The 16,756-nt window shown below is 45.7% G+C and overlaps 2 protein-coding genes and 1 non-coding gene across 3 annotated transcripts in view; 1 reads left to right on the top strand and 2 right to left on the bottom strand.

Moving 5' to 3' along the window:
- Positions 1 to 3,254, bottom strand: part of PEX14 (peroxisomal biogenesis factor 14) — a 143,031-nt gene extending 139,777 nt beyond the window's left edge. Inside the window, exon 1 of the mRNA XM_040263407.1 lies at positions 3,161 to 3,254. Coding sequence (XP_040119341.1) covers positions 3,161 to 3,196 — 36 coding nt within the window. The 5' untranslated portion in view covers positions 3,197 to 3,254. The remainder of the gene's footprint in view (positions 1 to 3,160) is intronic.
- Positions 3,255 to 5,241: 1,987 nt separating this feature from the next.
- DFFA (DNA fragmentation factor subunit alpha) lies at positions 5,242 to 15,908 on the top strand. The gene is made up of 6 exons (XM_040263403.1): positions 5,242 to 5,492; positions 7,318 to 7,476; positions 9,450 to 9,592; positions 13,127 to 13,316; positions 13,527 to 13,675; positions 14,572 to 15,908. Exons 1-6 carry the CDS (start codon positions 5,357 to 5,359, stop codon positions 14,782 to 14,784), a joined length of 990 nt encoding a protein of 329 aa, XP_040119337.1. The 5' UTR covers positions 5,242 to 5,356; the 3' UTR covers positions 14,785 to 15,908.
- On the bottom strand, positions 15,104 to 15,164 carry LOC120880684. Its single transcript, XR_005725093.1, has one exon. It is a non-coding gene; the product is annotated as a small nucleolar RNA SNORD77 (small nucleolar RNA).
- Positions 15,909 to 16,756: the final 848 nt, after the last annotated feature.

Here is a 16,756-nt window from a genome sequence, read left to right as displayed (position 1 = left end):
AAAACTTTTCAAAATAAAGAGTGAGGGACAAAATATCTTGTTTGAACTTGTTATTCAAGAGTTCAGTAATCTTCCAAAACTGTATGCAGAGACCTGAAGAAGGAAATTAACATTCACAACATAAGCACTCAAAATGTATCACATACTCTTAATATCTGTAACTTCAGTCAACCCTCAAAGCAACCTTCTAAGTTAATTATTATCACTCCCATTTTACAGAGAAGAAAACTGAGGCTCAGAGAGGTGGAGTGATAAGTCCAAGAGTGAGTGAGTGATTGCTGGAGCTCAAACCAAAGTCAATCAGGAAAACAAGCCTTTCTCTCCATAATATCTTTGCTGTACTCTTCTCCCTTCCCTGCTTCTGTGTTTTTTCAGTCCATAATTGACTATATCCAGTGAACATGAAAAGACTCGAAACCTACATTCCGTAATAATTCTCAATACTCAACAATCATTAAACCATTGGATTGAACCATGCCTCTGCTCTTCACTAAAGACAGAAAAGCTGGTGGGAAAGTACAGAAATAGGGATAACATTTCCTGTTCCTATGGGCCATAACATGTACAGACTAAAAGGGACTTTGATAAGAGATTAGCCTTGCAAAACAGTAATGTGGAGTAAACACAACAAGAGTATGAAGCAATAAATGCAATTCCAACAGACTGTTTTGAAGACAAACTAAAACGATTATACCCTTATGAAAAAGCAAGTGTATCAGTGAAATCTAAGTTACAAAGGACAGCAAGGATAATCACTAGTTAGGATATTCCTTTAAATTTTAAGGCGATTACTTAAGAGCAAATAAAACTTTAGTGAACTTCTGGTCAACATATGAAAACTCATACTCCCAAAAATATCACAATAGGAACTGAGGAAAGGCTTAGATGGCTTGTGCGTCAAACTCCAGAGTTTACTACATGGAATACTAATAGATAACACACTATGTCAGGCACTGTTCTAAAACAAGTTAATTCATTTAATCCTCAGACCAGTACTATGAGATAGGCACTAGTATTATTTCTATTTTACAGATGGAGAAACTAAGGCCAAAGAAGTGACTTGTCCAAGACCAACACAGTTGGTAAGTAGTGGGGCTAGGATTCTAGAGCAGTGGGGATGGCTTCAGAGTCCATACTTTTAACCACTGCTTTATACTGCCTTTCAAAGAAAGTATTGGTTATCTACCCTCAATCTTTCAAAACAAGAGACTGATGCCACAAAGCGAACAAAGTTTCTACAAGAGACAGAATACTGGCTCAGTCCCACAGGTGTGATGCGTTCTTCTCACACCCAAACCAGGCTTGGGGGAATATACAAACAGTTCTCTCAGTTCCACTGTGTTTTACTGGAGAAAAGGGGAAACCACAGAGCAGGACTAGAAAATGAAATGCGAAGCAACTGCTGAAGATTGTTGGTTCACTTAAAATGCATGCATTTGCAGCTTATTGTCAGACAGTGACAGAATCTGGTGTGAAACATTCAAGTTTTGCCCCAGTCTGCCAGCATTTTCTGATGCAATCCCATCTCTACCAGCTTTGGGAAGGAGGGCAAAGGAGAAGCAGAGTTGAAAACCAAACAGAGGCCAGCCAAGCCCCCTTCAGAACCTTCGATCCAGTCCATGTGCACAGAGAAGACAATTTCTAGAACCAAAGGACACTTTGGGGGCTAAAAAGCCTCCCAGTGGCAAAAATTCTAGTAACCTTCACAGTTACAGGAAAACTACACGTTCTGGCATCCTTTAATCCCAGCCTACAGGCATTCCTAATATATAACAGTTCAGAGAAGCCCAGATTCTGAGGAGCCTCAGTATTTCAGCAAGCTAAGTGGGTTGAGGTAAGAATGAAGAGTCTCGCCCCCTCCAACTCAGGACACTCCCCACACTCCAGAATTTTCGACAGTGAGAAGACCAAAGCAGCCCTCTTTATTTCTCATGTTTTACAATGCAGACATCTCTCTGAATCATTCGCTTCGCTAGCGGAAGCTGGTCTGGGGAACACGCTACTCCTCTAAGTGCAATTCCTGTAACAGACTTATCATAAAGAATGAAAGAGTAATAAGAAACACTAAGTGGTATTCTTCTGCCAAGGAAGGAAGTGAAATACCAGTAGGCAGCTGAAAAGTCCACAGGTGTTTCAAGGAGGTGAGAAATGAACGATGAGTCCAGGTTGACACCATTTTCTTCCTCCTCTGTCCAATCCTAACTAAACTTACACATGGAGGACTAACTAGTGGAGTCACACACAAATCCAGGCTTAATCAGGCTCGTTACAGACCCTGCAAAATGGCGCTTAAAAGCCTGTACTTCATAAAGGTTGTAATGAGCATTAAACGAGATAATAAGCGTAATTTGTCCTCGGCATGATAGCACACACTCAATAATTGTAAAGTACCGCTTACCCCTAGTCCACCCCACCTTTGGACTACAAACGCCTTCAGAAACCTTATCATCCTCTGCTTCCTAACAGGAGTGAGCACTGGTCTTCAAGGTCCCCGAACTGGAGTGGGATTTGACTGCATCTGTGACTGAAAGGCTAGAGTCTTTGGCTGAGAAAACCAAACTGGGCAGCAAGGACAGATTACCAGCCATTAGCTCGGCGGCGTCTGTTGTTTACAATGAGTCCCCTTCCTACCAACGCACTGAGAGTCCAAGTATATTTCCCACCCTCCAACTTAACAGGGGAAGAGCAAAGGTGACTGAAAACGAAGAGGCTGGCAGCAGGGTGGCCCGGGAGGCTGAGGCTGCGGGGAAGTGGGAACCCAGAGGGAGTCAGGCCCCTCCCGGGACAGAAGGGCCGGGAACGATCCAGCCTCTCACCCCTCTCAAGCAGGAGCCCTCGCAGCTCAAGGCTGGGGGATTTCTTAAGGGTCCCGCCACCGCTCCAGCCAAGCACAAGTGGGACCCCAGAGGCCGGCAGGCGGGAAGGCGGGGCCGCGGGCGCCACCGAGCCCCGGCTCGGGAATGTGGTCAAAGAGGGGTCACCGGGAGAGGGGCCGGGCGGCGAGGACCTGGCGAGGGGCGGGACCCCGGAGGTGGCTAGAGGTCGCGGGCGCCTGCTTCCGCGGCTCAGGGTCCCCACCGGGCTCCCAGCCACCCGCCAAGCCACCCCCCACTCCAGGGGGGGCCCCGCCACCACTACTGGGCAAACCCACTCCCCTTACCTGGCTTGGCTGCTCAGCCTGCTCCGAGGACGCCATCTTTCTAAGGCCTGACTAACCTATCGCCGTGGGGCGAGGCTTCTCCCAAGCGCCCTCGCTCTCGCTCTCTGCCCAGACTAAAGTAGCCGGAACTGAGCTGTCGATGGGTGTTGGGGCAGGTCACTGTGGGAGAAGAGGGGAACTCCCACCACAGGTCAACATGCGCTGTTTCCATTTGGTCTCTCCTTTACCGCAAAACCGAAGTCTATCCTTTTTGCATTCTTATATGTGTATTATACTTACTGAATTAAATCTCTGCCCATGGGCACATGTGCTGCTGCTAAGTCTCTTCAGTCGTGTCCAACTCTGCGACTCCATAGACGGCAGCCCATGTAGGGACACGCTAGTAGTTAATTAATCAATGTGAAGAGACTTGGAAATTAATTAATCAATTGATGATTTGGTTCAGTACCATTTGTTGAGTGCTTACTATTGGCTGCTTGGTAGGTGCGAGAAATAAGATACAAGACAACTCCTGCTCTCAAGTCCAGGCCAAATACACCCACACACACACACTCACATAATTAAAACATCTTGGGAGATAGGAGTCTGATAACTGTCTGCAGGTCTATTAGAAGAACTCAGAAGGCGAGTGCTTTTGGGAGAGGTAAGGATTCATGGGGTCGCAAAGAGTCGGAAACGACTGAGCGACTGAACTGAACTGAAGGCTTCTACGAACCTTTATTACTTCATAGTGGTTGAGTTGTTAGATTTTAAGCCAATTGTGACATTACACACACGAAAGAGCTGTATACATTAGAAATATATCAGTTCATATCACAGTTGTGTTTGATCAGTGATGGCATATTCAAAAGCATTGCCTCAGTTAACAATTCTTCCTACCAAACACTGTTTTAAATGTATTTTTCTTATGAGATAAATCTGATTTCCTTTAATAAAATATGAAAAGGATTGACCCTGAATTAATACAGTCTGATAATTATTCCTTCAGTTCAGTTCAGTCGCTCAGTCGTGTCCAATTCTTTGCAACCCCATGGACTGCAGCAGGCCAGGAATAACAGGAATAACAAATTATTCCTTCTTTATATAAAATGCCCCCCTTTTAAGCCAGGAAACTTTTTGTATTATTTTAATCTTAAATGTTGGTTTTTCAGGGGTGAAAAACACAGACTTTTCCCTAAGTAGCAGTATTAAAACAAGACAAATATGTTGTCAAGCAGCATCTGGACAATCTCAACAGTGATGAGATTTCCCCTTTTCTCTCTGATTTGAGATTATAATGTTTAACCTAATATTTAAGCATTTCATTCCGAGGTCTCAACCCAATTTACAGATCTGAAGCAGAGAATTGAATGCGTGGAAATGTGGGAGTATTTTATGCTTCTCTGTTAGGTCTTCAGTAAGATTGAAAACTACACTCGTCAATTTTTAAAACTGATTTCCTTCAGATCAGCGTGAAGTTTGGGACATTTTATAGAACTTTTCAGGTTGAAAAGGAAATACAAACAGTACAAAGTAAAATGACACTGTTTTAAGTATTAATATCATGCATCTATATATGCAAAAGAGGCTTCCCAGTCGGCTTAGTTCAGTTCATTCGCTCAGTCTTGTCCTACTCTTTGAGACCCCGGTGGCTCAGCGGTAAAGAATCCGTCTGCAATGCAGGAGACCCCAGTTCGATCTCTGGGTGGGGGAAGATCCCCTGGGAAAAGAAATGGCAACTCACTCCAGTATTCTTGCCTGGGAAATCCCACGGACAGAGGAGCCTGGCGGCCCACAGTCCAGGGGTTCCCAAAAGAGTGGCACACGACTTAGCAACTAAACAACATACTGGAGGAAAGAGTTCACGGAAAAATACACGCGGGCAAATCATACTGCAAAATTAACCCCTACTGACCTCATTTTGAACGGGCAAATGCAACTCCTTAATATAAGGTAGGAAAACAAAAACACCTCCAGGACTGAATTGCGCGACCTAAATTGGCTTTGAACCCACAGACTACAGCTCCCAGCATGCCCCGTTAGCCTCAGGTGATTAGGGGCTACTAGAACTCCATCTCCCGGCGTGCCTTGGTCTCACGCGTGATTTGCTACGGAGAGAACTACATTTCCCGGCATGTCGTGTGGGATGGAATTGGGGAGGACTCCCGCGCCCCAACCTCCCTGACTTCTAGTCGGTCTGGTCCCATCCTGAAGAGGATGGAGGTGGCCAGCGGCCCTGCAGCTCTGGAACCCGGCGAGATCCGGGCTCTAAAGCAGTGTTTGCTGCGCCGCAACAAAAGCCGGGAACAGCACGGCGTGGCGGCCTCTTGCCTCAAGGAGCTGAGGAACAAGGGTAGGCACGGGACTGGGGCGAGGGCTTGGGGAGCTGGAGCCCGGGCTGAAGGGAGCCAAGGGCAGGGTGAGGATGTCCGGCGGGGCTAACCGAGATCAAGAAAGGCGACTTGGGGCTTCTTGTAACTGAAGTGGAGGACCCTTGGGACAGATATGACTCACGTGGGTATAGCGACTTAGCAGTTTCACAGCGTTTGTGCCAAGCGTTTTAACTTAATTTACTTTATGTGAGATTCATTTGTGGAAAGGCAGACGGGAAGCAATATGCAAATGAATTAAAACAGACTCTACTTCGTTGTCTTGCCTCCGGTGACTCAGATTGTGGATCGAACCCAGCCTGGTGTAGTCCTGCCACTCGGGCTCCCTAAGGTGGTACTGGGGCCCCCAGGTGAGCCTACGGCGAGGTGGGGACGGGTTTCCACCGTCAGCTCTAACAGGTACCAGTGCGGTAAAGAGGGAGCCGCTACCCACCTTCCCAGAGGTCCAGACAAGGAACAGCTGCTGTGAGTGACCTAGCTTTCAAAAGTTCTGAGCCTCGTACTGTTGTTACTAGTTGCCTGACCTTGCGGGTAACCATCTGTTGATCCCCAATTTTCTCATCAGCAAAGTGGCTATATTTCCAGCCCTGCTTCACTGAATTGTTGGGACTCTCCAAGGAGATGATATATTCAAATGACTTACAAGTTATTAGCCTGTAGCAATAAATTGTTTACCGAAAGAAGTTCTTTGGGTTAAACACGTGAGTCATCCCTAGGCAGGTAGTGAAGGTGTATGTCTGCCTGTTCAGAGCTTCCTCCCAGAGTCACTCAGCCCAGCCAGAATCTGATAGAAGTCTTTCAGAGACACAGAAACAGCCAAAGCACTCTAAATGCTTCAGTGACATGGCTTTTGCCATATAAGTGTTTACATAATTTTTCTTGGCGTGCAGGTTCTTAAGTTTTAGTGCCCCTTTAGTGCAGTGGCTGGATGCACTTGGCACAGAGGCCCATGTAAGTGCTTGTGTTTCTGGAGCTCGGCCTATGCAGGGTTTGGAGCTCAGCCTATTCAGGGTTTGCTGGGTGCAAGACGATATTGCCCGATGATATTTGTAGTCTCTTGGCTACTTTTCTGCGTGCTCTAGTCCCATTAGCATTTTAGGCATTGCCATCATTAGGCAAGTACAGACCTGCCCTGGACAAAACCTCTTGCCCATTGATCACACAGATGAAAGTTCCTGTTACAATCTTCTGTCTTCTGCTTCCTTTATACTTTCCTATAGGTTAGTAAGACTGTGAAGATACTGCAAGAACATAAAGTATTTTTTCTTTCTTTTTTAAAATTTTCTTTTTCTCTGGACACATAGGAGAATTTGAGTCATTTAGACCACTGAGAAAATGAATGAAAGATGCTTATTCTCAAAGAATCAAATCAGACTTTGGATGGTTGTTCATCCAAGGAAAGAGTCGAGTTCCTCCTAATGAAGGTATTGAGTAGCTGGAGAAAAAATGTTTTCAAGAGCCAGACTGTGTGGGTTTAAATGCCAGTTACTTACTGTGTGACCTTGAGCAAGTTACTTAACCTCTCTAAGCGTTGGGTTTGACATCTGTAAAAATGGGAGTAACAATAGTATCTACCACAGGATTGTTATGAGATTAAGTAGTGTATATGAAAAGCACTTAGTATAGTACCAGGCACATGGTAAATGTTATATTAGTATTAGTGGTCATCATTATAGTTATTATTAGCTACCAGAGATTTTTCTAGGCTCTGAGGGCATACATACTGAGTACAAAGATATAGTTTCCCTATGGATATTTGTCAATTGCCAAATATTTTATTCCTCTCAGCTTGTGACATTCTGGCCATTGATAAGTCCCTGGCACCAATAACCCTGGTCCTGGCAGAGGATGGCACCATAGTGGATGATGATGATTACTTCCTGTGTCTTCCTGCCAATACTAAGTTTGTGGTATTGGCTGGGAATGAGAAGTGGACACACAATTCAGGTAAGAAATGCTGGGCGTGTATATAGTATACACTCCATCGTGATTTACTTTACTACACGTGGCACCTGGTTGCTGTTTGGCTGGCTGTTTCAGCATATATGCAGCAAGCATTACTGAGCGCCTTCTGTATGCCAGAGTGACGCTGAGTCGGGGGATGAAGATGAATGAGATGGGGTCAGGTCTCAAGTGACTCATGGACCCACAGCAACTAAAACACAGCAGGGCAGAGAGATCTGGGCCGCAGGTAGGGTCAGACTACCTGGTCTGAATCCCAGCTCTGCCATTTACTAGTCACGTGACCCTGAGCAAATTATCTAACTTCTCAGCCCCTTATTGAGATAGTAGTTATCGTACCTGTCTCCTTGGGTTGTAAGGATGTGAGAACATAGTACGTATCAAGCCAGGGCTTCTCAACAATGCTGGTGACATGTTGGGCCAGGAAATTCTTTGTTGGGGGGTTGCTGTCCTGTGCATTGTAGGATACTTAGCAGCATCGCTGGCCTTTACCCACTAGGTACCAGTAGCATCTCCTCACCTTAATTGTGACAACCCAAAATGCCTCTAGATATTGTCACATGTCTACAGGTGTGTGGTGAGCAGAATCACTCCCAAGAAAGAGCCACTGATAGAAAGCATTTAGATCTTATCTGGCATACAGTCAGATAAATCAATACTCCCTGTCACTATCATTACCATCATCCTCACCGGCCATACAGAGGGAACTAATATTGATGAGCAAGGATCAAAGAGCTAAAGAAGTGTTTTGAGGAGAGTTCCCAGGCCACCAAAGTATAGAAATCACCCTTCAGCAATGACTTTCCCAACCACCTTTTTACTCGGGCCCTAAGCTAAGCTAAGCTAAGCTAAGCTAAGCCACTTCAGTCATGTCCAACTCTGTGCGACCCCATAGATGGCAGCCCACCACGCTCCCCCGTCCCTGGGATTCTCCAGGCAAAAACACTAGAGTGGGTTGCCATTTCCCTCTCCAATGCATGGAAGTGAACAGTGAAAGTGAAGTCACTCAGTCGTGTCCGACCCTCAGTGACGCCATGGACTGCAGCCCACCAGGCTCCTCTGTCCATGGGATTTTCCAGGCAAGAGTACTGGAGTGGGGTGCCATTGCCTTCTCTGACTCAGGCCCTAGGGACAGCAAATAGTGGCTGCAGCTCCTCCAGTCAAGAATGAGACCTGAACTTTCCTGGTGACCCAGTGACTAAGACTCCAAGCTTCTAATGCAGGGGGCCTGGGTTAGGTCCCTGGTCAGAAAACTAGATCCCCAGTGCTGCAACTAAAACCCTGTGCAACCAAATAATTTAATTAAAGAAAAAAAAAGAATGAGACTCATCCGACAATTAGGGAGTTTGGGATGGACATGTCCGCACTGCTGTATTTAAAATGGATAGCCAACAAGGACCTACTGTACAGCACAGGGAACTCTGCTCAGTGTTATGTGGCGGCCTGGATCGGGAGCTGGGGGAGGACAAATACATGTACGGTTGAGTCCTTTTGCTGTCCACCTGAAACTATCACAACATTGTTAATCGGCTATACTCCAATACAAAATAAAAAGTTTAAAAAGAGAGAGACCCATCCCCAAGCACAGAGATATGCTGATGAGGAGGAATGTTTTTGGATACGGAAATAGACAAAAAAACTAACCTAAAGGGAAGCATTGTGGCACCCTGGGTATGCATGACCGTACACTGGATTTAAGTGGCTTTCCATAAAAGAATACAGAGCAGTTTCACACAGAAATAAATGGAAGATAGAATAAGTGGGAAAGTTAAGGCCGTAGATGGGGATTGGTTTTCCCATGAATCCCTGAGAAGAGGTGCTTCCTTCAGCATCGAAATTATTCTAAATGGTCGGTCGGAAGGACGTGCTGACATCCCGGAGGTCTGAGTTGGGGGAGGAAGTGAAAAGAGCACTGCAGGTTAATCTGACTCTTAACTGGCATTTTCTCCCTGTATCAGATGGAGGTACCGCTTGGATTACCCAAGAGTCCTTCGACAGAGATGAAACAGACAGCGGGGCAGGGTTGAAGTGGAAAAACGTGGCCAGGCAGCTGAAGGAAGACCTATCCAGCATCATCCTGCTGTCCGAGGAGGAGCTCCAGGTGAGCCTCCTCTGCAGCCACACTCCCCTGGCCTCTGCTGCCCTCCGTGTCCTAGTTTCCATGCATCTTGCCACCATAATTTCATTATTCCTTCAGTTTTAAGTAGTTCTCAGATGACAGCCAAGGTTCTTCATTTTTCTAATTCTCTTACTTGGAGTAGAAATTTTTTCTCCTCACTCTGCATCAGAGTGGAGCTTTTTTAAAAAATACAGATGCCACAGCCCCACGTAGACTATTTAGGCCCAAGGGGTAGGACAAGGAGGTACTGCTAAAGAATGTGAGTTAAATCTCAGCTCCATCACAAAGACTGTAGCCAGTCACTTACCCTTTCTGCTTATGGTTCCTCTCCAGTAAAATTGGGGTAAAAATAGTGTGTGATAGTTCAGAAAAATATTTATTGAGCCCCTTCCCTGTGTGTGGCATAGTTCTTAGCACAGGGTTACAGGGCCTCCCAGGTGGTGGCAGTGGAAAAGAACCCGCCTACCAATGCAGGAGACCTGGATTCAATCCCTGGGTCGAGAAGACCCCCTGGAAGAGGGCATGGCAAGCCACTCCAGTATTCTTGCCTGGAGAATCCACATGGACAGGGGAGCATGGTGGGCTACAGTCCATGGGATCTCAAAGAGTCAGATACGACTGAAGCGACTAACCACCCACAGTGGTGAACAAGCCAGACACAGTCCCTGCTCTGATGAAACTCAGATTCTGGTGGAAGGAGACGGACAAATCCAGCAGTGTGCCCAGATGGTGGGGGCTACTCTAGATTGGGAGATCAAGGAAGTCTCCTTGAAGGAGGTGACCTTTTGGTTATTTTTTAATCTCGTATATTTATTTTGAATAAATAATACTAATACATTCGCATGGTTCAAAATCCAAGAGACATAGCCAAAAATTAAAACAATCCAAATGTCCATCAGCTGATGAATAAATAAAATGTTGTCTATCCAAATAATGAAATATTTTATTCAGCCATAGGAAGGAATGAAGTATTAATACATTAGGCCTCCCTGGTGCCTCAGACAGTAAAGAATCTGCCTGCAATGCAGGAGACTCATATTTGATCCCTGGGTCAGGAAGATCCCCTGGAGGAGGGAATGGCAACCCACTCCAGTATTTTTATCTGGAGAATCCCATGGACAGAGGAGCCTGGCGAGCTACCGTCCATGGGGTTGCAAAGAGCTGGACAGGACTTAGCACCTAACAATGACGACAACGTGGAGAAACTTTGAAAACATTGGGCTAAATGAAAGAAGCTAGTCATGAAAGGCCACAGATTTCATGATAGCATTTTTATGAAATGGCCAAACTATTCAAGTCTGTAGAGAGACGGTAGATGAGTGGTTGCCTGGGGGCTGGGTTTCTGGAGACTGTGAGTAGGAATAGAGAGTAACTGCTGATGGGTACAGTTTTTTCTGGGCTGGTGACTGTGTTCTAAGACTGTGGTTGTGACTGCACAATCACAGAAAAGCCCACTCAATCAGTGAATTGTGTGGTGTGTAAACTATATCCCAATAAAGCTGTTTGGAAAAAATAGATATACAGAAAAAGTCTGACTTCTGTCCCCAGCCACCCAGCTTTCCTTCCTGGAGACAACCGGCCTGTCGGTTTCCCATTCCAGAGATAGTTTACATATGCTGTCGCTCAGTCGTGACCAGCTCTTTGCAACCCCAGGCTCCTCTGTCCGTGGAATTTATCAGGCAAGAATACTAGAGTGGGTTGCCATTTCCTACCCCAGGGGATCTTCCCAACCCAGAGACTGAACCCAAGTTTCCTACATTGGCAGGTGGATTCTCTACCACTGAGCCACCTGGGAAGCCCATTTTATATACAATTACATATACACGTCCTCCTCTTCCACTTTCATCACACTTTCCACTTTCTGTTTCAAAGAAAATTTTGGAAAGTTTTCCAGATCACTTTACAAAAGCTATCTTGTTCTTTTTCATCGCTGCATAGTATTCCATTTCATGCCTATATTTTTCTGTTTATTTATGTTGCTCTGCCAGGTCTTAGTTGTGACATGCAGGATCTTTAGTCGAGGCATGTGAACTCTTGGTTACAACATTTGGGACCTAGTTCCCTGACCAGGGATTGAACCTAAGCCCCCTGCATTAGGAAAGCAGACTCTTGGCCACTGGACCATCTGGGAAGTCCCACCATAACTTATTTAATGAGTCTCCCCAGTGGGGGACATGCAGGTTGTTATCAGTCTCGCTGTTCAGTCTGTGCTGCAACAAAACTTAGACCAGTGTCATTTTGCACACGTGCTTGTCCATAGAATAAATTCATAGAAGTTTAGTTGAGAAACATTGGCAGGTCCCAGGAGGGGACACAGAAAGAAACAGAAGGACAAGAGGTACCTGCCATGGAAAGGTTGGGGCCAGGCAAAGGAAAGGCAGGAGTTTTTTTCTTCTTTGGTTTTTTCTTCTTTAAGAAACAGAAAGGGGGCATGAGATCCCTTCCCATCCCAACAGACTAGCAAATTATGATACCCTTAGGATAAAGGGCATAACAGTCCTCACCAGAACAGAGATGCTGGAATACAAGTGAACCCAGCCCTGACAGCTAGACTCTGCACAGGGAAGCTTAGGACAGGAGCTTGCAGAGGCTGGCCACATGGCGGGTAGGAGGAAAATGGCAGGTAAAGGAACCACGGGGAGTGAGAATGGAAGGGAGAGAAGGGAAGAGCACAGGATCCTAAGGATTAGCACTGACACTGATCCTTGCAAAGTTATTAACTGCTCTTGCCTCATTTTCCTCATCTGTGAAATGGTAGTAATACTAGTTCTTCCCTCATAAAGTTTGTGCCTGTTGAATGTTGGACCTTATGAATGTGTATTAATATTACTTGTTCAAAAATGGATGTAATATCAAAGTTACGGGTAACGTATAAAGTGGCTCCTCAAAGAAGCCTTTCACAAACTCCAGCAGCCCTCCTTGTCACTTTCTGTCCTAAGCATCTTACCTCTGTTTTCTTGTGGTGCATAGTGAGTGCAGCAGGTGGGATCTTAGTGCCCCAACCAGGGATCGAATCCGAGCCTCCTGTAGTAGGAGTGCAGAGTTTTAACCTCTAGACCACCAGGGACATCCTGTTTTGTTTTTAATAAGGTACTAAAGGCAACATTTTCCTAATTCTTTCACCAGAGGGAAACTGAAAAAGTTGCACGCCTCTCTCCTGACTCTCGGGTTTCCCGAGGTGGCACTAGTAGTAAAGAACTTGCCTGCCAGTGCAGGAGACTTAAGAGGCGCAGTTCAGTCCCTCAGCCAGGAGGACCCCCTGCAAGAGGATTCTTGCCTGGAGAGTCCCGCGGACAGAGGAGCCTGGCGGACTACAGTCCATGAGGTCGCAAAGAGCCCGACACAACTGAAGAGACTTAGCGCAATGCAGCACATCACTCCTGACTCTCAGGCAGCCATATTGCGCAACTTTGGGAACCAGATGAAACGAGTCTTTGAAATTGATGCATTTGAGAGACATAACATCATGTTCAGAATGTACTTTCAGATGTCTTAAAGCCAGTATTTGTTTGTCAGATGCTCATTGATGTCCCGTGTTCGGAGCTGGCTGAGGAACTCGGCCAAAGTCATATGGCAGTCCAGGGGCTCCAGAACACCCTCCAGCAGGTGCTTGACCAGAGAGAGGAAGCCCGTCAGTCCAGGCAGCTCCTGGAACTTTACCTTCGGGCTTTGGAGAAGGAAGGTGGCATCTTGTCGAAGCAGCAAGGTAGGCATTGTGCTGAGATCTCGGTAGGAGCCTTTCCTTGAGAGACAGCTGGATGCTTCCCGTGTGCTCAAGAAGAGTGATGCCACAGCTGTGGGTATTCTAAGATGGCAGGCTGCTATCTGCCTGCCTGATTGCTCTGGTTGGTTGTTGGGGTGACTGTGTGTGCGCATGGCATGCTGATATGTCCTCTATCTCACATCTGCTTTGCAGAGTCCAGAGCTGACCTTGGGGACGAGAGGGATGCTGTTGACACAGGCATTAGAGAGAGCTCCTCCGAAGTTACGCCTGCGAGCCAGATCCTCTTGGCGCTAAAGGAGAAACCTTCCCCAGAGCTGAGTTTGTCTAGTCAGGATCTGGAGGTGGGTGAGCACCAGGGACCCTGACCTTTGCAGGGAGACCATTGTATCAGGGTTTTTTCACCTCTGCAGACCCTGAATCATAACTGCCAATTTGCCGAATACTACATGCAAAGCTTCCCTTGTAGCTCAGTTGGTAAAGAATCCGCCTACAATGCAGGAGACTCGCGTTTGATTCCTTGGTTGGGAAGAAGGAATGGCAACCCACTCCAGTATTCTTGCCTGGAGAACCACATGGACTGTCGCCCGTCAGGCTTCCCTGTCCATGGGGTCCCAAGAGTTGGACATGACTTAGCAACTAAACCACCACGTGCAAAGCGTTTGCAAACGTCTCACATAATCTAAATCTTAAACAAAATGGGTGCACTCTCTCAGATCATCCAATCTTATTCTCTGGTCCAGAGTAGGTAATGAAATGTCTGAGTCCGACAGGGAGGAGTTACAGGACTCAGGCTTCTGAGATGCATCTGCCAGTGGTTGAAAAAGATCCACAGGCCCAGAGGTACATGCAATATTCCTGGGAAGGACTTGTGCAACGGGGTCGTCTTGTACTGACTCTCAGACCAGGGAACTAGAAGGGAACCCATCAGAGTGGGTGCTCCTCCTTGTCCCTGTCCCCAGCACTACCTCAGTGTAGCTAGAAGGGAAAGAGTCTGTATTGAATTGAACTTGGCTAAATTTCCTGTGAGCGGAGGACTTTATGCTCCAAGTAAACTACTCTCTAGAGGTCCTTTCCTGTTGTTGTATGGTGAGCAGAGGCCTGTGACAGCTTAATAGGAAGGAAACCTGGCATCTTAGCATAAAGCTAGAGACTGATACTGCCGATTCTCACCTCCCCTAAAGAAAATCGCAAGAGCAGCAGAGGGGCTGGTTCTCAATGGTTCTTCTTCTCACCGCAGTTGGTTGCCAAGGAGGACCCTAAAGCACTGGCTGTTGCTTTGAACTGGGACATAAAGAAGACAGAAGCCGTTCAACAGGCCTGTAATCAGGAACTTAGCCTACGCCTCCAGCAGGTGCAGAGCTTGCGTTCTCTGAGGAGCATTTCAGCAAGGACGAGTTCACTGCCTGGAGATGTGGAGAACCCCAAACGAATCAGACGAGACCCCATGTAGCTGGTGGCCAGCAACATGCCAAAGAAAACCTTGGGTTTCGTGTCAGTGTCAGTACATACCTTTAGCCTAATCCTTGTAGCTACTTACATACTTCTCTGCCCCCTGCCTTTCAGAATGTTCTCCTGGAACATACTGGAAGACAGGCTTCAGGTCTTCTTCAGGAAAGCTATTCCAGCTTTCTTTACATATTGAACCGTAAGGCTGCACCAGCCCCTCTAATTGCAAGTTCGTATGTTCTCTGTGTAATAGTAGTTGTGAAGGGCATGGAAAAGAAGCTGTCATGTTTCAGACCAACTATCCTTTTTTTTTTTTCTTTTCCTTCTACATCAGACAAATGGTATATCTCTTTCATGATATAATCTATGCAACCATCATAGCAATGGACCTACTATTCTTTTCCTTTTTTTTTTTGATGTGGACCATTTTGAAAGTCTTTATTGAATTTGTTCCAACACTGCCTGTGTTTTATGTTTTGGTGTTTTGGCCCCGAAGCATATTGGATCTTAGCTCCCTGACCAGTGATCAGATCCGAACCCCTGGCATTGGAAGGCGGATTCTTAACCACTGGACCATCACGGAAGCCCAGATGCACAATTCACATTCTAAAGACAGAACTGCAGCATTTTAAACACAAGTAATGGTAGAGAAGGTGGCGCATCAGTGTTGATTATGGCCACAAACTTGTTTCTCAAGTTAATGATTTTTGTTTGTTTGTTTAAAGGCACATATTAAATTTGCAGACCATAGGGACATACAGAGAGTCTAATTCACCATTTCTAATATCTAATTCAGTATTGTGAAATGATATCCATTACCACTGTGAAACTTTTCCGTTTTCTAATATGTTTTATCAGCAGGGGGTATAAAAAGGTCATTAAATCGATCTCTGTGAGATACGACTCCAGGTCTCTCTGGGTGCAGAACAGAGACTTCTGGTTTATATTCCTCTTGTTTCTGTACTAACTTGTTTTTCACGGTTTGTAATCTACAATGCAATTTCTCTTGCGGGGGAAAAAGATAATTAGTTATTGACTTATTTGACTTACTTTTTAAGCGTACTTACAGGAAAATGGAATAGTATTAAGAATACATTGGCTAATTATTAAATAAAGAAATGTAACAATGAGTCCTAAGGTGAGGCAGAGATGCAAAAAACAAACAGAACAAAAAGAGCTATTTGCTTCTCCTATTACCTTCCTCAAGGAGGGCTCAGATCTACTCAGCATACTTCTACTAAGGCCTTATGCCACTGGTTCTCACTTGCCCCAATATTTTCTTTTTTAATAGCATATTTTATAATGCCTTCTTAATTATCCTTAAATGAAAGCCAGAGCTGATAACCTACCTACATGTATACCTTCATCCTCACAATACCCCCAAATGGAAACAAAGAAAAATGATTTTCAATAAGATGGTCTGTATCCATCTCAGTGTGCCCTTTTCTGTAGATGACCATCAAAAGGCAAAGGAAGCTCTCAGGTGCTTATCCTTTGAATTACCTTGAGTTTCTTAGAAGCAGCCATGCATGGTACATAGTGATTGGTGACTCAAATTCCACAAGCAGCATCGCCCTTCATAATGGGAGTTCCCAAAACAGTGACATTCTGGGCAGTGTAACACATCTGTCCTTGATTTACAAGGTGGCTGCATTCTTGACAAAGCCAGGGAATGTTAAAACTGGAAAAAATACTTTGTATATAAAACAGAATTAGGTTTGGGGCTAATTTGGAATGGGTTTTCATTCCTGTGAACAGCCAGCATGACATAAAAGTCATGTGGTGGGGGTGGGAGGGAAGACACGTGGGATGTGGGATGATAATTCACTATGTGGAACTGTCCTGTGCTTTGCAGGAAGACTAGCAGCCTCCCTCCCTCCCCACCCATTCAGTGTCAGTAGCAGCCTCCAGGTACTGAGACAGTTGACAAGAGCCCCCAGGTTCTCAAAATGCCCCTGGAGGGGCAGTAATGTCAG

Source organism: Oryx dammah, unplaced genomic scaffold (genome assembly GCF_014754425.2).
Source record: "Oryx dammah isolate SB20612 unplaced genomic scaffold, SCBI_Odam_1.1 HiC_scaffold_21, whole genome shotgun sequence".
NCBI classification, from domain to species: domain Eukaryota; kingdom Metazoa; phylum Chordata; class Mammalia; order Artiodactyla; family Bovidae; genus Oryx; species Oryx dammah.
Note: the sequence above shows the minus strand (reverse complement) of the source record. Positions and strands in the feature narration are given on the sequence as shown.